At 39.4% G+C, this 23,500-nt stretch overlaps 1 protein-coding gene across 1 annotated transcript in view; it reads left to right on the plus strand.

The window, feature by feature from the left end:
- The window catches only part of LOC110461458 (ryanodine receptor 2-like), a 188,043-nt gene that overhangs the window by 56,386 nt on the left and 108,157 nt on the right, over positions 1-23,500 (plus strand). The window contains exons 4-26 of the mRNA XM_021514914.1: positions 7,052-7,123; positions 7,390-7,465; positions 10,112-10,224; positions 10,875-10,971; positions 11,200-11,293; positions 12,973-13,047; positions 13,660-13,816; positions 14,080-14,247; positions 14,503-14,624; positions 14,794-14,918; positions 15,236-15,300; positions 15,818-15,953; positions 16,776-16,877; positions 17,016-17,134; positions 18,845-18,978; positions 19,259-19,497; positions 19,640-19,829; positions 20,076-20,286; positions 20,763-20,867; positions 21,880-21,983; positions 22,794-22,880; positions 23,016-23,175; positions 23,352-23,425. Coding sequence (XP_021370589.1) covers positions 7,052-7,123; positions 7,390-7,465; positions 10,112-10,224; positions 10,875-10,971; positions 11,200-11,293; positions 12,973-13,047; positions 13,660-13,816; positions 14,080-14,247; positions 14,503-14,624; positions 14,794-14,918; positions 15,236-15,300; positions 15,818-15,953; positions 16,776-16,877; positions 17,016-17,134; positions 18,845-18,978; positions 19,259-19,497; positions 19,640-19,829; positions 20,076-20,286; positions 20,763-20,867; positions 21,880-21,983; positions 22,794-22,880; positions 23,016-23,175; positions 23,352-23,425 — 2,825 coding nt within the window. The remainder of the gene's footprint in view (positions 1-7,051; positions 7,124-7,389; positions 7,466-10,111; positions 10,225-10,874; positions 10,972-11,199; positions 11,294-12,972; positions 13,048-13,659; positions 13,817-14,079; positions 14,248-14,502; positions 14,625-14,793; positions 14,919-15,235; positions 15,301-15,817; positions 15,954-16,775; positions 16,878-17,015; positions 17,135-18,844; positions 18,979-19,258; positions 19,498-19,639; positions 19,830-20,075; positions 20,287-20,762; positions 20,868-21,879; positions 21,984-22,793; positions 22,881-23,015; positions 23,176-23,351; positions 23,426-23,500) is intronic.

Below are 23,500 nucleotides of genomic sequence, written 5' to 3' on the forward strand. Positions count from 1 at the left end.
AGTACCAGTAGCAAAAAGGCCCTTAATGTTGCCACAACCTAGCACCAGTAACAAAACAGCCCTTAATGGTGCCACAACCTAGCCCCAGTAACAAAACAGCCCTTAATGGTGCCACAACCTAGATCTGGAAATAGAACATTGCTTGGTGCCACATCTTATTACCAGGAACAAAACAGCCTTTAGTGCCACAACCTAGAACTAGTGTAGTAATAATCTTGATGCCACATCACAATTAATAGAACAGCCCTTGATGCTATAGCATTGCCAATGCCAAGGAGGGCTTATTCTATTACGGATCTATGGGGAAAATTCTATTATCCAAATTAATCAAATTTTACCATGGCAATACATGGAAATTAACTTTTGGTCCAAATTGGACTTGATATACAGATTTGAAAGAACAAAGACTTTTACAAATACATACATTTACACCAAATTATCTGAAGAATGTATCCTTAATATGTCCAGTTTCAATATAGGTAAGAGACAAATTCTGATGTTAAAGTCATATATGTTGTGATGACATTGCTGTCTGAGAGATCTAGTGCAGGAATGTTGATGCATCAATGATTAATAAATTGTTATTTTACGACCCTGGTATCTTGGATGACTTAATACAGATGAGATTTACCAATGTCATTCTCATGAAACTGCTGTAAGCCTTGTAGATAAAGGCTAATTTTCCTTGGTCGCAATGGCAATCAAATTAGTAAGTCCAGCTGATATTCCAGCGTTTTAATGGTATTTACTAGCTTCTCCATTCTCCCTCACCCTAGGAGAGACCTATCTCCCTCTGTAATGTGTCCGAGACTTCAGAGAAATGTATGTCCCTCCATAAGCTGTATTGATCTCCGCGATACAAACATATCGAGTCCTGAGTCAATCGTAGTGTCTATAGATCACCCCTTATATTGGTCAGTGACCTCCCTTATATTGGTCAGTGACCTCCCTTATATTGGCCAGTGACCTCCCTTATATTGATCAGTGACCTCCCTTATATTGGTCAGTGACCTCCCTTATATTGGTCAGTGAACTAGACTGTTCTTTGATCGCAATTACAAAACAAAAAATATATTTGTTGGTAGAGGGGGGTGGATGGGAGTCAAGCTGTTGTCAAGAGGGGTTTGAGAGTAGTATAACAATATAGGAAGCCTAGTGTATGGGTTAGTTTGGTCAGACTCTTTATGACAATGGGGAAAAAGGTGGGGTCAGTTTCTCTGTGATACAGGTCAACAGATAAACTTGGTCAGTTTCTAAGGAATGAGCTTGGTCTGCAGATAATCTATAATAATTTGATAATATACAGTTAAAGTATGGGGTTTAGGGATATAGCAAGTTTCTGGTGTCCCGAGACCAGGTATATTTCCCGTGGCAAAGCCGAGGGAAATAGGCATGGTCAAGGGACACCAGAAACTTGCTATATACCGATACACACTGCAGAGATGGTTTAAACTAGAAAATATTTGTAAACAATCAGCTGTATAGCTTCATGTCCCAACTACCCCTTTGATGGCAATGGAGCCAAATGCTTCCAAGTTCGGTAGCAAGCTCCGCCCACCTCGTGCGTCACTTCCAAATTCGGTAGCAAGCTCCGCCCATCTCTCGCCTGATTGGCTCGGCGGAAATACACGAGTGTTGGTGTGTTTTAGTTCCCAGACTAACACACAGGACTAAAACACAGTCAGGCAAAAGTGGGGATATAATCTATTTAACCAATTACTTTTATATAGAGTAAATAAAGTAGAGGTATAATAAATGTTGATGCTAGAATGAAAGGTATCCATGTGATGTACTACATGTCAGTCGGTAAATTTACATTTTGTTGGTATCCATACTGAAACTAGTTTTTCACATGATTTGTCTATTGATGACTAATTTTCGATGTAAAAATTCAATACAATACACACTGATAAAAAATATTCTAATAAGTCATCAAGTTTTCATGAGCTTCAATGTGGGTTGTGGTTGAATTACCTTTTGACATTGCCATTGCTCAAGCAAGTTGTGTGGTGATTAGTGATTTGCATTATTGGCTGGTGCATCCATTACTTTCTATTACTGATACAAACAAATTGGCTCATTACTCGAAAATCCCACAACCACAGAACATGTAACACTGTCCACATACACTAACACAGCCCACAACCACAGAACATGTAACACTGTCCACATACACTAACACGGCCCACAACCACAGAACATGTAACACGGTTGACACACACTAACACAGCCCACAACCACAGAACATGTAACACTGTCCACACACACTAACAGAGCCCAAAACCACAGAACATGTAACACTGTCCACATACACTAACACGGCCCATAACCACAGAACATGTAACACTGTCCACACACCCTAACACGGCTCACAACCACAGAACATGTAACACTGTCCACATACACTAGCACGGCCCACAACCACAGAACATGTAACACTGTCCACACACACGAACAAGGCCCACAACCACAGGACCTATTATACTGTCCACACACACTAACACAGCCCATAACCACAGGGCGTAATATACTGTCCACACACACTAACACAGCCCACAACCACATGTCGTATTACACTGTCCACACACACTAACACGGCCCACAACCACAGAACCTATTATACCGTCCACACACACTAACACGGCCCATAACCACAGGACCTATTATACTGTCCACACACACTAACACGGCCCACAACCACAGGGCCTATTACACTGTCCACACACACTAACACGGCCCACAACCACAGGGCCTGTTACACTGTCCACACACACTAACACGGCCCACAACCACAGAACATGTAACACTGTCCACACACGCTAACACGGCCCACAACCACAGAACCTATTATACCGTCCACACACACTAACACGGCCCACAACCACAGAACATGTAACACGGTTGACACACACTAACACAGCCCACAACCACAGAACATGTAACCCTGTCCACATACACTAGCACGGCCCACAACCACAGAACATGTAACACTGTCCACACACACTAACATGGCCCACAACCACAGGACCTATTATACTGTCCACATACACTAACACAGCCCATAACAACAGGACCTATTATACTGTCCACATACACTAACACAGCCCATAACCACAGGACCTTTTATACCGTCCACACACACTAACACGGCCCACAACCACAGGCCGTATTACACTGTCCACACACACTAACACGGCCCACAACCACAGAACCTATTATACCGTCCACACACACTAACACGGCCCACAACCACAGGCCGTATTACACTGTCCACACACACTAACACGGCCCACAACCACAGGACCTATTATACTGTCCACATACACTAACACAGCCCATAACAACAGGACCTATTATACTGTCCACATACACTAACACAGCCCATAACCACAGGACCTATTATACTGTCCACACACACTAACACGGCCCACAACCACAGGGCGTATAATACTGTCCACTCACACTAACACAGCCCATAACCACAGGGCGTATTACACTGTCCACACACACTAACACGGCCCATAACCACAGAACCTATTATACCGTCCACACACACTAACACGGCCCACAACCACAGGGCGTATTACACTGTCCACACCACACTAACACAGCCTACATCCATAGAAAATTTTGAAGAAGAATAAGGGCCCTGGATAGACGGTATTGGTATGATATATCACGGTATCAGTCTGTTTGCCTGTCAGCTGTACAGCACATTTGTCTCTAGAGATTATCTCAGAACACAGAAGACTGATCTTTTAGAAAGTCATGGTGATACACTATGATATGTGCAGTAGGGGTTCTAAGGTAAAGGTCATTGATACTAAAAAATAAACCTTCAGGTGGAATGGGGGATATGTTCCTTACTTCAGAAACCTATAGACTAATCTTTTAGAAATTTGACATGGTGATACACTATGATATGTAGATGTTCAAAAGGTGTTTTAAAAGTTTTTAAGGTCAAGGTCAATGTTACTAAGACCATTAAGTAAATTTGTAGTTTTCCGTTTTGAAATCAGGAATTTGAGAAAGAGTTTTGAGTTTGGCATTTCAACGAAAAACAACACTTTTCTTAAAAACCAATGTCATCTACATAGAAGAATATTTCGAGTGGTGTTATTAGTGAGGCCTACTGGTTTTCAGGGTCGTGTCACTCACAACATTCTCATCAACAGGAAATTCTGTCTTCTAGACTATAGAGATCACCTACAAAATTTCAATAAACTTTATCCTAAAATATATCCTTATAAATGTCAAACAGTAACAAAGAAGTATTTAAGAATATGATGTATGCAAAGGAAATGGAAGTGAAGCTACAGAAAATCAATAGGAAAGAGTTGGCAGAAAGTAGGCATCTCTGGAGGAGAAAAATGATTAAAATGATTTGCACTTTGAATGTGAGAGTTGGTGTCTGACAAACCTACCATTGATGGGTAAGGATCTGTATGGCTGTGTTTTATATACCGTCCAGTAGTATCTAATCTTGTGGCTTGCTTGATCCAATATTTCATCTGAATGGAAACAAAAAAAAGGTATCTGATGAAGTCTTCCGAGATGTGACTACCATGTTAGAGACAAACAACAGCCATATTATGTAGTCGTGCTCCTCGGAGCAGGTTAAAGCTGGTTTAACGCTGGCAACATGAGAGATGTAAACACCGGAAACCTCGGCACCATATGAAACCCCTCAATTACCAGTCATAGGGAACAGGGATCGTTGGATCCGATTCCGGAGCCTGTGATAGCTTTTTTTCTGTCTTCATCAGATTCTCGTGTTAGCAAGGACCATGGATATAGTTACAATGCATATTTAACTAGTTTTCCAAATACCAGTGTTGTTATTTCTCTAGTCTTTTGTAGGCTTTCCTTAGCCCTGTCCCTTGTCTTAAATAAAAGCATTGGTTTGATCAATTGAAAAAAAGGATATTGATTCGACTTACAGAGCAACAGCACGACTAAACCAATCGTTAAATTAGATAACTATGCAAATTAATTTTGAGACACATCAGAAGGGATTTGGAAATTACGAACATTCAACAAAAGCAAATAAAAAGCTAGGATAGATAGAAGATGGAACTAGGGGTAGGTCACCAGGGGTGAGATATGATTATAACATGATTCCTAAGTCACAATGAATTAAGGCTGTGACTAGAAGAGGATTCGAGGGACTAAAGAATAAATACAGCAAGAAGCTAGATAGCCAAACATAATGGATCAAAAGGGGGTAGAAGGTTTGACTTGGTGGTTGTAGAATGCTACAGGGTTACAGGCCCATAGAGGGTTGGGTATGGTGTTGTCATCACAGTATATTTGTGATATATATGTTACGGTAAATGTGCAGAAGTCTTGATGGTATTAAAATGGTGACACCTCTGTGCTACTTTGAACCTGAATATTGAAATAAAGAATCATTTGATCCTGACTAAAGGATAATATAGATTATTCCTAGACAGCCTATATGACAAATAAAAGATCAAGTTTATTTTAATATTTTCTGAATGGAAATAGATAACCATGACAGTGTCTAACTTGGTTAAATGACTTTAATCTAATTGTCGATCAGTTTCAACACATATAAGATGTGTCGCTATCGTAACATAATATAAATATCTTCCTATAAAAAGTGATGTTCCTTTTCGGTGCCGCTTCGAGGTTGGAAACTTTATTACTTTTACTTGATATATATATAAAATGTTACTGCTCTGAACCCGCTGCGAAATAGATACCTGATTTAAAAAAGATGTGTTGTAGCAAAATACAAATATTACAATGTTAGCTGTCGACTTTGTAGATCTATGTGTTGTTAGGTTGTCAGTGCTGCAGCCCCAGTGCACCAAAGTTTAATTGTGGATGGTGCCGTGTTTACACTTTACATGTTCAGGTAGCCTGCCTGGTTATAGCAGTTCTTGGAATCTATTGTAAATCCTCTAATAAAACCTAGGTGGAATCCTGTAGTAATATAGATAGAAGTACCACTGTTCCTTCAGTACTTCGTTACTGTAAGTTTGAACATGTCGTTGACATGTGAGAATCAAACCCATTAGCTTGAAATTCAATGAAGCTTGTTGTTCCTGTAAATTTTTATAGAGGGAGAGCTTTCATGTGATGGTAAAGGAACAGAGTAAGATTGAGGAGGAATAATGTTGTAAGGAGCCAGATGGGGTGGGGATTTGTTATAATGTTTTACTGTACACAGTCGGTTACATTCTGGTTAAATGCGTTCATCTATTTATATATCATCAGTGTTTCCTTGAGTTCATATTTCATATTTTTATTGTAATGTGAAAAAAAAAAAAAAATTCAGAGAAAAACAAGAGTTCCTAACAGACAAACAATTATCAGACAAGATTTTCTGATATTGTAATTATACAATACAGCAAACAATTTATATTTTCATTTTCAATTTCACAATTTTAGAAAGTTTTGTCAATTGAGAGAAGTTAATTAGGCTCATCAAATCTTCCTAAAGCCTTCAGTATAGTGGATGTCAGGTCAGAACAATCTACGCAAAACACCACGTAAAATAGTGGTAGTGTATGTGAAATATCAGGTCTCAACAAGCTCTATAACTCTTTATCCTGCAGATAATGTTAGAACTGCCATCTCAGGTTTGCTAAACTGTACAATCAGATTAATTCTAAAATGGTCAAACTGCCATGAGAGATTTTACTGTCGTCTTACCCTGGTATTGGTATGTCTTTGATATGTGACAGTACCAGCAAAACATTTAATTGATTACCACAGAAATCTAGGATTTAATTGATTACTACAAAAATCTAGGATTTAATTGATAACTACAGAAATCTAGGATTTAATTGATTACTACAGAAATTTAGGATTTAATTAATAACTACAGAAATCTAGGATTTAATTGATTACTACAGAAATGTAGGATTTAATTTACACCTTTCAGTATGGAAACCAACATAGTGATGTCTGCCATAGTTACATAGCGTTCTAAACTGTTACAGATTATGTATGATTTCACAAATGTGTAGATATTCAGGTGATATTATGATGCTAAACGTACCTTACTTTTTTCTGTTTCCAGACAGCACAATCCGGTCACAGAACACTCCTATATGGCCATGCTGTGTTACTAAGGCATCTCCATAGCAACATGGTGAGCATTTGTCAGGGATTGCAGAAATACACCACTGACTTGAAGAATAAATTCATAAAGCATAATTAGAATGAGGACAACTGTTACAGGAGTTTAAAACTTAATGGTTTTATGATAGATGTTTTGTCAATTGCATATTTGTCATGGAAACATGAATCATCAAATCTTGCTGTCTCTTAATTCTTGACTGAATTGTGTTGAAACTGTTTGGCTAATACCTAATAAAGCCAACACATTAAATGAATTTCTAAATTGTATTATTACAGTATCTGTCCTGCCTGTCGACCAGCTCGTCAAATGACAAACTAGCCTTCGACGTTGGTCTACAGGAAACTGCACAAGGTATGTCTGTATTATATATGGTTGTATTGTATGGTTAGCCACAGTTCCACATCAAGAGAATTTGAAACCGGAACCTGCTAGCAGCCATAGAACTTATGGTACAATCTCTGCCAGTAACCATAGAACTTATGGTACATATATACAATATCCAAATTACAACATTTTGTGTTGATATTCAGGTGTGATTTGTTAGTAGATACAGTTTTAAAGTTTTACTTTGAAGGTTGTTTCACTTGAACATGATTCTCAAGTTTGATTGAATTAGCAAACATTTTGTGACTCATTAAACAACATTCAGAACTAGTCCAGACAACTAGTTCTAAGACTCAGCATTGTTCCCTCGTTAGCCTTTCGTAATGGCCTCTAAGGTACATGGGGATACTTGGGTCTACACTTTAGCTTGGTGCCTAGTAGATTTGATGGAGCTGAGGTTCCTCTGGGGAACCTGTCCTAATGGAGTCAAGACATGCAGGCTTAAAACATGGCAGTCATTTGTTTTACTTACAATTTGATTGACAACTGAACAAAATGAGGATGCACACATCTCACTCTGGATTAACAGCATGCATTCCCTCAACCTTCTTTATGGAGGGAACAAGAAATCAATAGTATTATCTTGTTCATCAGTTTAAAACAATTCAGAATGGGATTAAATTATCTGCTGAGAGCAGAAAAATAACTTTCTGAAGAGATATTCAAGTCAAAATTTATCAAAAACTCAGCACACAGTTCCTTTGACATTTTCCAATCAGATTACTGCCTGTCTGTTGTTCTGTATTCCTTACACAGTAGCTTCTAGGGAAACATTAACTGGTTCATGTGAACAGACAGATTGTTTTCACCTGTTTACAATCATCAGTCTGCTTGCCATCACCCAGCATCTCTCCTGTCATACACACACCCAGCATCTGTCCTGTCATACACACACTCAGCATCTGTCCTGTCATACACACACCTAACATCTGTCCTGTCAGACAAACACTCAGTATTTGTCCTGTCATGCACACATTCAGCATCTGTCCTGTCGTACACACACCCAGCATCTGTCCTGTCATACACACACTCAGCATCTGTCCTGCCATACATACACTCAGCATCTGTCCTGTCATACACACACCCAACATCTGTCCTGTCATATACACACTCAACATCTGTCCTGTCATATACACACTCAGCATCTGTCCTGTCATACACACACTCAGCATCTGTCCTGTCATACACACACCCAGCATCTGTCCTGTCATATACATGCACTCAGCATCTGTCCTGTCATACACACACCCAGCATCTGTCCTGTCATACACACACCCAGCATCTGTCCTGTCATATACACACTCAGCATCTGTCCTGTCATACACACACTCAGCATCTGTCCTGTCATACACACACCCAGCATCTGTCCTGTCATATACACACTCAGCATCTGTCCTGTCATACACACACTCAGCATCTGTCCTGTCATACACACACCCAGCATCTGTCCTGTCATATACACACTCAGCATCTGTCCTGTCATACACACACTCAGCATCTGTCCTGTCATACACACACCCAGCATCTGTCCTGTCATATACACACTCAGCATCTGTCCTGTCATACACACACTCAGCATCTGTCCTGTCATACACACACCCAGCATCTGTCCTGTCATATACACACTCAGCATCTGTCCTGTCATACACACACTCAGCATCTGTCCTGTCATACACACACCCAGCATCTGTCCTGTCATATACACACTCAGCATCTGTCCTGTCATACACACACTCAGCATCTGTCCTGTCATACACACACCCAGCATCTGTCCTGTCATATACACACTCAGCATCTGTCCTGTCATACACACACTCAGCATCTGTCCTGTCATACACACACCCAGCATCTGTCCTGTCATATACACACTCAGCATCTGTCCTGTCATACACACACTCAGCATCTGTCCTGTCATACACACACCCAGCATCTGTCCTGTCATATACACACTCAGCATCTGTCCTGTCATACACACACTCAGCATCTGTCCTGTCATACAAACACTCAGCATCTGTCCTGTCATACACACACCCAGCATCTGTCCTGGCATACACACACTCAGCATCTGTCCTGTCATACAAACACTCAGCATCTGTCCTGTCATACACACACCCAGCATCTGTCCTGTCATATACACACCCAGCATCTGTCCTGTCATACACACATCCAGCATCTGTCCAGTCATACACACACCCAGCATCTGTCCTGTCATACCACTTTTTATTTTGTTTATGTTGTATACAGTCTGGAAGATCCCTCTTCAAAATGTCAGGTAAAACTACATGAATTTACTTGAATAGAAAAGTCTGCTGACGCTAACAGTTCTTATCCTCCAATAAAACCAGGAGACAAAATATAATTTCTAACTCAAAGTAGGGGGTGAGCTTATATACTACGGGACAATGAAACAGCATTTGTTAGCATTTCCAGTGAGCTGCAATAGATATGGATGGACTTATTACCAGACATAGGCTAAGTGCTGGATACAAATTGTTATATCTTCTCTTGAATATAAACCTCTGATATACATGAAAATGAATGTAGCTGTATTGTCTTGTTTAGCAAAGTCGAACATACATATTCCACTAACTCGACATGCTATCCTGATTGTAGGTGAATCCTGTTGGTGGACCATCCATCCAGCTTCTAAACAGAGGTCAGAGGGTGAAAAGGTCAGGGTAGGAGATGACCTTATCCTTGTCAGTGTATCATCAGAGAGGTATTTGGTAAGTAGTGGATAAGGAGCACACCAATACATTGTCCTATTTTAGCAATTTATGTTTTCCACTTCTTCTTTTGAACCATAATCTTAGGGTCATAATGTTTGGTCTGTAAAGCTAGCTAATGGATAGAGGACTATCAAAGATGCTTAAATAAATTACTTGACCTTTATTCGAGGTAGCATATTATAGCCAAATATATTTAAATACTCAAAAAACTTCTGCTAGAGATTCAGAATGTTTAGATTAACTATATTTGACCTGTAGCTTGACGCTGGGAAGGGCTATCAAGAGTTCATTCTAATAAATTACCTTGACCTACTTTCTTGGTCACAAAAGTTAAATGTGATGAAATTTTTGAACATTTCTTACGGAAATCTAGAGGGATTGGAGTAATGCTATTTGTCTTATAGTTTGTGGGGAGGAATGTCCTTGACCCAATTGAACAATATTTGATGAAAAACCTAAAGCCAATTAGATTTACTGACACCAAGGGCATAGGATGCTCAGCAAAAGTGTAACTGTCATTCTGGTCCGATCCTTCATTTGTATTAATATTGAGCTTGTTCATGTAAAGCTTACAGAGGTCTTTTATTATAATGTGTGATGCCAAAGTTGTAAAGTACCAATAAATACAAACATCTCTTCTAATACAGCACATCTATGGCGGCTCCATGGTGATAGCATCTTTCCAGCAGACGTTATGGACCGTGGTACCTATGAGTTCCGGAGCAATCAGTCAGAAATCTCTAGGTATTTATCACATTTCCCCTAACCTTCAGATAGTCTTATTACAAAACAATGTATACATTATACCAGTAATATTTTGTGACAGTCATTGTTATATTGTGAAGGTCATTGTTATATTGTGGTGAAAGTTTGTATTTAATTATTTACTGAATATAAAGTTATATCATTCAAATACATCAATCTTTTCAGCTTTATTTTAAAAAGACTTGCTAAATGTTTGGGCTTTTGCAGGAAACACCTTTGGAGGAGACGTTATACGACTCTTTCATGGACATATGGATGAATGTTTAACTATCCCGGAGGCAGGAAGTGAAAATGAATTTACGTAAGTGTATCATATGTGAGGTCATGAGGTTATATATACCCATAAGGGATACCCTACCACAGTGGTTGAGGTCACTGAGTAAGGGGTTACCCTACCACAGTGATTGAGGTCACTGAGTAAGAGATACCCTACCACAATGATTTAGACCACAGAGTAAGGGGTTACCCTACCACAGTGATTGAGGTCACTGAGTAAGAGATATCCTACCACAGTGATTGAGGTCACAGAGTAAGGGGTTACCCTACCACAGTGATTGAGGTCACTGAGTAAGAGATACCCTACCACAATGATCTAGGTCACTAAGTAAGGGGTTACCCTTCCACAGTGATTCAGGTCACTAAGTAAGAGATACCCTACCACAGTGATTGAGGTCACTGAGTAAGGGGTTGCCCTACCACAGTGATTGAGGTCACTGAATAAGGGGTTACCCTACCATAGTGATTCAGGTCACTGAGTAAGGGGTTACCCTACCACAGTGATTGAGGTCACTGAATAAGGGGTTACCCTACCATAGTGATTCAGGTCACTGAGTAAGGGGTTACCCTACCACAGTGATTGAGGTCACTGAGTAAGGGGTTAACCTACCACAGTGATTGAGGTCACTGAGTAAGAGATACCCTACCACAATGATTGAGGTCACTAAGTAAAGGGTTACCCTACCACAGTGATTGAGGTCACTGATTAAGGGGTTACCCTACCACAGTGATTGAGGTCACGAGTAAGGGGTTACCCTACCACAGTGATTGAGGTCACTTTGCTGTTGAAGTTCATAGGTTGAACAATGTAAAATAGTTGGCTGCTGAGATTGTATATTATATATAGGTTTTGTTTTAGAAGACTGCTCTTAGAAACAGCTCTGCTCGTTCATTAGTCTGTTACTCACAATACAGACTCAATCCCATCACTCCAAATTAAAAAAAAATGTTTGCCTCAGACAATCTCAATATCTCATTTTCTGGGAATCAATAAGTAATTGTAACATTTTACACCAGATTAGACTTAGCTGAGTGCTCTGTGTCTCCATGAATATATCAGACAAACAGGAAATGTCCAGTCTGCCATTATTGAAAGTTGTCATAAAGAATCATGAGAGTAAAGGAAAAGAGATGCTATTACATAATCCATAGTGATGAGAATTTGAGTATTTACCATTGCTAAAGACTTGGTCCTGTGTAGTTTCACTGTCTTCTCATTCATCAATGTCAAATGCTAAAAGCTTTGGGAGAAGTTTTATGATATACATATGATCCATTCTACTGAGAAATTACAACAGCAGGGAATCTGTCATGTCATATATGTACACTATTTTAATATTTCCAGACAAAGTATAGAAATGAAGTACACACTGGACTGGTTTAAGTGTGAACAGAGCTGTGATCAGCCATGTAGTTGGATATGGTAGACAAATATTTCATCCTCAGAGCAAATAAACGGCCCTGTAAACTTCTTCAAGGTCAAACAGGACATTCGGTACATGTCTTTAAACCCTTAAAAATCAAGATTTTTAATAAATAAAGTTACTAAGGTATTAAGTGAATATGAGTTTGACATCAAATGAGAGAAAGACCTATGCCCTCATTATACAGATATTGCCTCTTCCTCTATGAGTCTGAGAGAAAATGCATGTCCTTCACATTTTGGTGTACTTAAAACATAATACAATGTATCTTTTGTTTCAGAGCCGTCATGTATGAAACTGGTGCTGTGTGCAGCCATGCAAGATCACTTTGGAGGATAGAACTTATACGAACCAAGTAGGTTGTTATACAAACAAAATAGGTCACATATACGCTAAGCTATTCCTATATTCTAACATCTAATGATTCATGAACAACTTTTTCATTTTGAGATCGGGGATCTCCTCCATGGAAATTTGAAAAGGTTGGGAAGTATGGGACTCATATAGTATGTATAGAGTTGTATATGTAACACTTAGATACATAAGATATTGACATAAAAGATAACAGAATTTTTCTCTCAAGTTTCATTTACTGGAATATTTGATCAAACATTTGTAAAATGAATTGTTCGATTGAAAATCCATAAACTAGATAATTTGATCAGAAATTAGTAAATTTGATCTGCAATAAGTAAACTTGATCAGCAATTAGTTAACTTGATCAGCAATTAGTAAACTTGATCAGAAATTAGTAAACTTGATCAGAAATTAGTAAACTTGTTCATTTGGCAGTGTAAATGAAGCGAGGGAATAGACAAACAGGCATGGGTTTTGAGCCATTTGTTTCAATATGTCCTTCAATTCAGGTTGATGAAGTCTGATTTTATTGTACATCCTTGCCCTTGGGATGATTCTATATTTGACTTGCCTCAACATGTCGTTACGATGTCACTGTTCCCCTCAACAGGTGGGCTGGTGGATTTATGGGATGGGGACAGCAGTGTAGACTTCGTCACGTAACATCAGGCAGATATCTGGCGGTGACCGCAGACAACAACGTCGTCACCGTACACAGAGTCAAAGCGGACGAGAAGAGCATCTCCTTTGTACTGATGGCATCAAAGGTTGGCTCACCATATTCTGGAAACCCTTCAACAGGTTTTTTTATGAAAACTTGATATCAATAAGCCAAATTACATTATCAATATTTATTTTATTTTTTTTTCGTCTGCCATCATTTTCATGTCTACAATGAATGATAGATTTCCATGATATTTTAGTTGTTGATACTGATGAGGACATTTGATTTTCTCCTGAACAGCCTTTGGTAGCATTTACCATATATAATGTAGGTAAGGATATTAGTACTGGATTGTTTGATTTGTAGGATGAGAAGAAACAAGCAGAGGGTCGTGAGGATGAAGGTATGGGGAAGGCAGATGTTAAGTACGGCGACTCTATGGTGTTCATTCAACACAGTGACTCCGGAAAGTGGCTCTCCTACCAGACATTTGAAACCAAGAAACGAGGGCTCGGCAGGATTGAGGAGAAAAAGGTCTGCTTCAAATTTCTAAAACCAGAAGGATTTGTTAATAATCAGTTTTTTGTTTCTATTGACTTTCTAATGATCATTTGAAAAATTACCACGAAGTTTAGTATTTCCAAACATTGTGGTTTGAGACAGAAAATGAATCTTGTTTCCTCAGACAGGATTTGGTATCATAGTAATTTATATTTACATGAGCTATACATAAATTAAACACTATGTTTATAAACATCAAATGTAAGCTCTACTCCATCCCCCCTGCAGGCTGTGATGTTGGTTGAAGGTCACATGGACGATGGATTTTCATTGAGCCGCGCCCAAGAGGAGGAGTCCAGATCAGCCAGAGTCATCCGCAAGTGTCAATCACTTTTCACAAAGTTCACCAAGTAAGTATTTTACATATATATATAGTACATTAAAAAACTGTGTTTTCTGAAAATTTTAATAATTATGTTCAGTTTCAATTCAATTAACCCACCAAACAAGATGAGCCTGATATGTACTAGGAACCTTGTATATGGCAGTAAGGTATACTATTGCTGGTATTTTCTCCAGAGCGCTGGACTCCCTGAAGTCAGAAGGCAAGTCCAGTGTTACCTGGTCCCGAGTAAGCCTTTCCGAAGTACTCAAGTGCCTTGAAGATCTTATCGACTACTTTGCTCAGCCCGGGGATGAAGAAGGTATGCTCAGTTTTCTATAAACTGCTTTATTCCGCTTATTGATTATAAATGTAGACACACCTGTTTTGCTGTCAAAATAGATATATACCGGTTATTGTTTTTGAAATGTTGTCATTACACAGGTCCCGTGGCTTGTTAGTAGCAGTTTTGTTGATACTACCATAAACAATTTTAACAGCTTTTACGTTGTTTAACTNGAATAATACTTTTCCCCCAAGAACAACTAACTGTATATCCTGAACAAGCAGTTTACTCAGGCGATTTATCACATTAGCTGGTATATATTAGGCTATTATTAATGCATTTTTGTCTTTCAGAACACGAAGAAAAACAAAACAAACTACGAGCTTTAAGAAACAGACAAGATCTTTTCCAAGAGGAGGTAACTAGTTGTTCTCCTATCGATGGTGAAGCTTGTCTGCTGCGTAATGGTTTGACTTAACAGACATTGCTAAGTTTTCCAATTAAAAAATGACGTAACTTGCATATCCCACAAGAAAATATCATTAATAACATTTAAACATTGTGTAAAGTTTAGATTTTTGGATGACATTTCAAGGTGAAAGGTGGCAGCTCTGGCCTCTGATTGGCTGAGACTTTTTCTATTTATTCTTACGTTCTACCAGCCAACTTGTTTTTAATAGCATTTTTAACGTACTGAACATTAAGTGCTGTTGTTTTTTAGAGATGATTTTTAAATCCACTGTCTTTTGGTTGTTTGAGACAATTTTTTAACTTATTCTTAATCCCACAGACAGATTTTCCACAAAAAAAACATAAAATATGTAACTGTAATATTTTTAACCTCCATGTTCTTAAATTCATTTTTTTCTTCTGATTTTGATGATAAACATGTGAGCAGTACAGTCACCATGCATTTGTTGATTTGTTGTTACTAGGGTATGATAGCCCTGATCTTGGAGACCATAGACAAGTTCAGCCAGTACAAAAGTCGTCGCCATTTCGCTCACTATGCAGGGGAGGATGCTTCCAACAAATACGAGGATATCTCAAGTTACCTCTACTTACTACTGGGTAAGTGTGGATATCTCAAATAACCTCTTCTTACTAGTGGGTAAGTGTGGATATCTCAAGTTACCTCTACTTACTACTGGGTAAGTGTGGATATCTCAAGTAACCTCTACTTACTACTGGGTAAGTGTGGATATCTCAAGTTCCCTCTACTTACTACTGGGTGAGTGTGGATATCTCAAGTTACCTCTTCTTACTACTGGGTAAGTGTGGATATCTCAAGTTACCTCTACTTAGTACTGGGTAAGTGTGGATATCTCAAGTTACCTCTACTTAGTACTGGGTAAGTGTGGATATCTCAAGTTACCTCTACTTACTACTGGCTAAGTGTGGATATCTCAAATAACCTCTACTTACTACTGGTTAAGTGTGGATATCTCAAATAACCTCTACTTACTACTGGGTAAGTGTGGTTATCTCAAGTTACCTCTACTTACTACTGGGTGAGTGTGGATATCTCAAGTTACCTCTTCTTACTACTGGGTAAGTATGGATATCTCAAGTTACCTCTACTTACTACTGGCTAAGTGTGGATATCTCAAATAACCTCTACTTACTACTGGGTAAGTGTGGATATCTCAAGTTACCTCTACTTACTACTGGGTGAGTGTGGATATCTCAAGTTACCTCTCCTTACCACTGGGTGAGTGTGGATATCTCCAAGTCTTTATACTTCCAGCTATAGGTGTATATCTTCTAGCTCAATTACTAATGCTTGTGTCCAAACTGGTATCTGATTTGATCGTCACCTCCTCTTCTCATGTTTTAGCAGTAATATACAGTTATTGATTGGACTTTTCCTCATTGTTTAATGTTTGTTTGTAGCGGCCATGATTCGAGGTAACCGTGCTAACTGTGCCCAGTTTGCCCAGTCTTACCGCCTTGATTGGCTGGTGGACAGGCTTGAGAGTCAGCAGTCCTCAAAAGGTCAGTCTTATTTACATCTCTATCAAATTTCTGTCACTAAAGGAATTCATTTGTCTGTCATGTTTGTACTAAAAGTGAATGTTGTTTAGATAGAGGTCTGTTCCACAGTTAACCCTCTGTTGTAATGCTGTGTTTCAGGTGTGTTAGAGGTGCTACACTGTGTCCTCATAGACAGCCCTGAGGCACTGAATATGATCAAGGAGAAACACATCAATACAATCATATCCCTCATAGACCGCCATGGCAGGGACCCAAAGGTAGGCTTCACACAACATCCAGCTCTCAAACTTAATCAGATAAAGCAGTTGGTCATTTATAATTCTTGTTTTCACTATTGTATCAATAATGTTAAAATAAAAATGCATGCCGATTAAATGGGTTGTATAAAAATATTTACCATTGACTCCGGCATCTAATTTTGACTTAATACCATGTCTGGCCTTGACATCTACACTTGACTTAATGCCATGTCTCACCTTGACATCTACGTTTGACTGAATGCTGTGTCTGGCCTTGACATCTATGTTTGACTTAATGCTGTGTCTGACCTTGACATATACACTTGACTTAATGCCATGTCTCACCTTGACATCTATGTTTGACTTAATGCTGTGTCTGACCTTGACATATACACTTGACTTAATGCTGTGTCTGACCTTGACATATACACTTGACTTAATGCCATGTCTCACCTTGACATCTACGTTTGACTTAATGCTGTGTCTGACCTTGACATATACACTTGACTTAATGCCATGTCTCACCTTGACATCTACATTTGACTTAATGCTGTGTCTGGCCTTGACATCTATGTTTGACTTAATGCTGTGTCTGACCTTGACATATACACTTGACTTAATGCCATGTCTCACCTTGACATATACACTTGACTTAATGCCATGTCTCACCTTGACATCTACGTTTGACTTAATGCTGTGTCTGGCCTTGACATCTATGTTTGACTTAATGCTGTGTCTGACCTTGACATATACACTTGACTTAATGCCATGTCTCACCTTGACATCTACATTTGACTTAATGCTGTGTCTGACCTTGACATCTATGTTTGACTTAATGCTGTGTCTGACCTTGACATATACACTTGACTTAATGCCATGTCTCACCTTGACATATACATTTGACTTAATGCTGTGTCTGGCCTTGACATCTATGTTTGACTTAATGCTGTGTCTGACCTTGACATATACACTTGACTTAATGCCATGTCTCACCTTGACATATACACTTGACTTAATGCCATGTCTCACCTTGACATCTACATTTGACTTAATGCTGTGTCTGACCTTGACATCTGTGTTTGACTTAATGCTGTATCTGGCCTTGACATCTATGTTTGACTTAATGCCATGTCTCACCTTGACATATACACTTGACTTAATGCCATGTCTCACCTTGACATCTACATTTGACTTAATGCTGTGTCTCACCTTGACATCTGTGTTTGACTTAATGCTGTATCTGGCCTTGACATCTAAACATGACTTGATGCCATGTATGGCCTTGACATCTATGCTTGACTTAATGCTGTGTCTCACCTTGACATCTACGTTTGACTTAATGCTGTGTCTGGCCTTGACATCTATGTTTGACTTAATGCTGTGTCTGGTGTTGACATCTACATTTGACTTGATGCTGTGTCTGACCTTGACATGTACACTAGACTTGATGCTGTGTCTGACCTTGACATCTGTGTTTCACTTAATGCTGTGTCTGGTGTTGACATCTACATTTGACTTAATGCTGTGTCTGACCTTGACATCTGTGTTTCACTTAATGCTGTGTCTGGCCTTGACATCTACACTAGACTTGATGCCATGTCTGGCCTTGACATCTATGCTTGACTTTATGCTGTGTCTGGCCTTGACGTCTACACTTGACTTGATGCCATGTCTGGCCCTGACATGTAAGTTTGACTTGATTCCATCTATCTTTGACCTTGTCCTTAGGTGCTGGATGTGCTTTGCTCGCTGTGTGTGGGTAATGGAGTAGCAGTGAGAACCAACCAAAATCTGATCTGTGATAACTTGTTACCTGGCTGTGACTTACTTCTACAAACCAAGCTCATCAACCATGTCAGCAGGTACCCCTCCTAATATCCTGATTGATATAAGTAATAGTAGACCACTTTAAGGTGAAGTTGCATACAGTGAATTTATTAAACCAGAGAACTGTTAGACTACAGAGTCCATTCTCTGAAGTAAACAGGATATTAACTTAATATAGCCGTCTGTGTTACATAAATTTGCAAATTGTTGAAAATTGTGATGGAATAAAAACAAGAGATAGAGAATCAAGCTACCTCAGATGAATTTTTTCAATGGCATTCTTCAGACATTTAACATGTTGTATTTTGTGACCAGTATGAAGCCCAATGTGTATGTTGGTATCCTGAACGGCTCGTCCATGTACAAGCGGTGGTACTTTGAGGTGATGCTGGACCACCTGGAGGTTGTGTCACACCTTCCGCCTGTCCTCAGGGTGGGCTGGGCAAACACTTATGGTTTTGTGCCCCACCCAGGGGGTGGTGAGAAATGGGGAGCCAATGGGGCAGGAGACAACCTGTATTCTTATGCTTTTGATGGACAAAGTCTTTGGACAGGTGAGTTATGCCTGATTTTGTTTTTGTGTATTCTTCATTTTCCACCAGTTCTACTAATTAACTGGAATATTATTACAGGTAGTTACTATCCTGTAAGATCTACAACCCATTGTCTGGTAATTGCTATTGCTCTGTTTTACAGGTGGTCGCCCAAAGCAGGTGAAGGGAGAAAGTCAAACATTCAAACAAGGTGATGTGGTCGGCTGCAGCCTTGACCTTGCTGTGCCTCAGATCACTTTCTCCGTCAATGGGATTAGGGTGCCAGGCATTTTCAAAGACTTCAACATTAATGGTCTCTTTTTTCCTGTCATATCCATGTCTGCCAGCACAAGGTAAACCATAAATGGTTTCTTGGATTTCTATTTTACCTATCATATTGACTTTTGCACATGTCATGATGGTTAGTAGAGGTCAAAGGTTAATGTGATAATTGAGTCAAGGTCATGTGAAATTATGGTTGTTGGTACATAAACAAATCCTTGTGTCTAGTCAATAGAACCCCTTCTCAAGCTAAGACTTTCTTTTAGATACCATTTTCACCATATACCATTTTCACCATGTTTATACCCTTGCTACAGTTGTCGGTTCTTACTGGGTGGTGAGCATGGACGCCTGAAGTATGGTCCCCCCGACAACCACTCTCCAGTGGTGGAGTGTCTCCTCCCCAAAGAAAAGGTCAAGGTTGAGCCATGCTTCATGTTTGGAGATGTCAGTCGCAACATCATCTGTGGTCCAACAGAGATATGTGAATACACACCATTTGTGCCAAACCCTGTGGATACTGCCAATGTGAGTCAGTTAGTCTAAGTATCTAATGAGTATGGGACTGTGTACCAGGAATGTCAGATGATCAGTTAGACTAAGTATCTGATGAGTATGGGACTATGTACCATGGATGTCAGATGATCAGTTAGACTAAGTATCTAATGAGTATGGGACTATGTACCAGGGATGTCAGATGATATGTTAGACTAAGTATCTAATGAGTATGGGACTGTGTATCGGGGATGTTAGATGATCAGTTAGACCATGTATCTTATGCTTGTGAGTAAAACCTTGTATAATTATGCTCTATAATTATTTATTTCGACTGAATGTAGCTAACTAGCCCAGTCCTTAATCAGATTGATGTGAAGTTATTTCCCAATACTCAACCAGCTGGTAGTTACAAGATACAAGTCACTGTAATCATGTAATGAAAACAATTAACCATCATTTAGTCTTTGTCATGAATTTTCATGTACATGAAAAACATTAATTTACAGATCCAGCTGCCAGTTTACATAGAAAATGTGAGGGACAAGCTGGCAGAGAACTTACACGAAATTTGGGCCATGAACAAGATAGAACAGGGATGGTCCTATGGGGAGGTAAGTTTGTGTGTTCTTGGCCATGAACAAGATAGAACAGGGATGGTCCTATTGGGAGGTGAGTATGTGTGTGCTGGGCCATAAACAAGATTGAACATGGATGGTCCTATGGGGAGGTGAGTATTGTGTGTACTGGGTGGTGAACAAGATAAAACAGGGATGGGCTTATGGGGAGGTGAGTATTGTGTGTACTGGGCCATGAACAAGATAGAACAGGGATGGGCCTATGGGGAGATGAGTATGTGTGTACTGGCATGGGCCATTAACAAGATAGAACAGGGATGGTTTTATGGGGAGGTGAGTATTGTGTGTACTGGGCCATGAACAAGATAAAACAGGGATGGGCCTATGGGGAGATGAGTTTGTGTGTGTACTTGGCCATGAACAAGATTGAACAGGGATGGGCCTATGGGGAGATGAGTTTGTGTGTACTGGGCCATGAACAAGATAGAACAGGGATGGTTTTATGGGGAGGTGAGTATTGTGTGTACTGGGCCATGAACGAGATAGAATAGGGATAGGCCTATGGGGAGATGAGTATGTTTGTACTGGGCCATGAACAAGATAGAACAGGGATGGTTTTATGGGGAGGTATATGATTATGTGTGTTCTTGGTAATCAACAAGATATAACAGGGATGGGCCTATGGGGAGATGAGTATGTGTTTACTGGGCCATGAACAAGATAGGACCTGTCAGGGATGGTCCTATTGGGAGGTGAGTATGTGTGTTCTTGTCCATGAACAAGATAGGACAGGGATGGTCCTATGGGGAGGGGAGTATGTGTGTTCTTGGTAATAAAAAAGATAAAACAGGGATGGTCCTATGGGGAGATGAGTATGTTTGTTCTTGGTAATCAACAAGTTAAAACAGGGATGGTCCCATGGGGAGGTGAGTATGTGTGTTCTGGGAAGTAAATATGTGCATCTTGGGGATTGACCGAGCTAGAGCAAATATTTGCTTTACTTCAAACTTATCTCTGAACTAACCTGACTGTTTTTCTGCCATAATAGGTGAGAGATGATCAGAAGAAGATGAATCCGTCCTTAACAAACTTTGAGAGACTTCCAATGTCAGAGAAGAAATATGTAATCACTGTGGCATTCGAAACTCTGCGGTACGTAAAGTCCAAAATCACAATGTGTGTTCTAATACTGATAGGCTTTGTGAGTAATTTCACCTTTACAATTATGAATTCCTGAATTGTCAGCTTATTAAAACATGAGTGTTCACAAGGTTTTCATATTTTCATTATAGATGTATTTTCAAAATACAGTAGATTGCCAATTATTAAAACCAAGGGGGATGTATATAATATATTGTTTTGGTTAAGCAGTCTTTGGATCAACCTGCCACAATTTGTTAAAGATTGGGAAACATTACTTGTTGGATTGAATATGCGATGGTTTAGCTATCAGAGGTTCAGATTGTCAGATAATCCGAATATGTTTCTATGGTAATATATATAGATTTAAAGTGTTGTCTGTATGAGTAGTGGGCAGTGTTATAAGAACATTTGTATGTTATAGCACACTATTGGCCCTAGGCTACCACATCAGTACGGACCTGAAGTAGCTTGCAAAGTTATAAGAACATTTGTATGTTATAGCAAACTATTGGCCCTAGGCTACCACATCAGTACGGACCTGAAGTAGCTTGCAGTGTTATAAGAACATTTGTATGTTATAGCACACTATTGGCCCTAGGCTACCACATCAGTACGGACCTGAAGTAGCTTGCAGTGTTATAAGAACATTTGTATGTTACAGCACACTATTGACCCTAAGCTACCACATCAGTATGGACCTGAAGTAGCTTGCAGTGTTATAAGACCATTTGTATGTTACAGCACACTTGGCCCTAGGCTACCACATCAGCATGGACCTGAAGTAGCTTGCCATGTTATAAGAACATTTGTATGTTATAGCACACTATTGGCCCTAGGCTACCACATCAGTATGGACCTGAAGAAGGAACAGAACAACAGGATGAAGACAGTCAAACTACCAAACAAGTTAGTTTTGCGCTTTATTTATCATAATTTACATTACAAAATGTTCACCCTCTGACCATATGTCAAATGTAAATAGATCAGCAATAACGTTTTGTTTACATTTTCGGTGATGACATTTGTTAATGATTTTTTCAGCTTCCTACAATCAAACGGCTACAAGCCAACCCCCCTTGATCTGGCTGCTGTAGACATGGACCCTACAATGGAGAACCTGGTTGACATGTTGGCTGAGAACACGCACAATGTCTGGGCCAAGGACAGGATCAAACATGGCTGGACCTTTGGCTGGCAAGAGGTAGAACACTATAGGACTGTGGCAGGCTAGATGATAATTCTGAGTAAAATAGTCTTACATGATTCTAAAACATTGAGAAACAAGGTAATTATGATAACTATTGTGTCTGGCTAAACAAGAACCTTTGTCGTGTCTATAAGTGACCTTGATACTAATTGCTGTTTGGTCTGTACCAGGATCCACACACTAAGAGGAACCCACATCTGGTGCCCTACAGCAAAGTGGATGACAACATCAAAAAGGCAAACAGGTAGGTCAACTGTACCCATTATACACTTTTTTTTTTAATTCAATGTTATTCTTTTAAGATAATATATCAAACTTT

The sequence above is a fragment of the Mizuhopecten yessoensis genome, unplaced genomic scaffold, assembly GCF_002113885.1.
Source record: "Mizuhopecten yessoensis strain PY_sf001 unplaced genomic scaffold, ASM211388v2 scaffold10621, whole genome shotgun sequence".
Classification (NCBI taxonomy): Eukaryota; Metazoa; Mollusca; class Bivalvia; order Pectinida; family Pectinidae; genus Mizuhopecten; species Mizuhopecten yessoensis.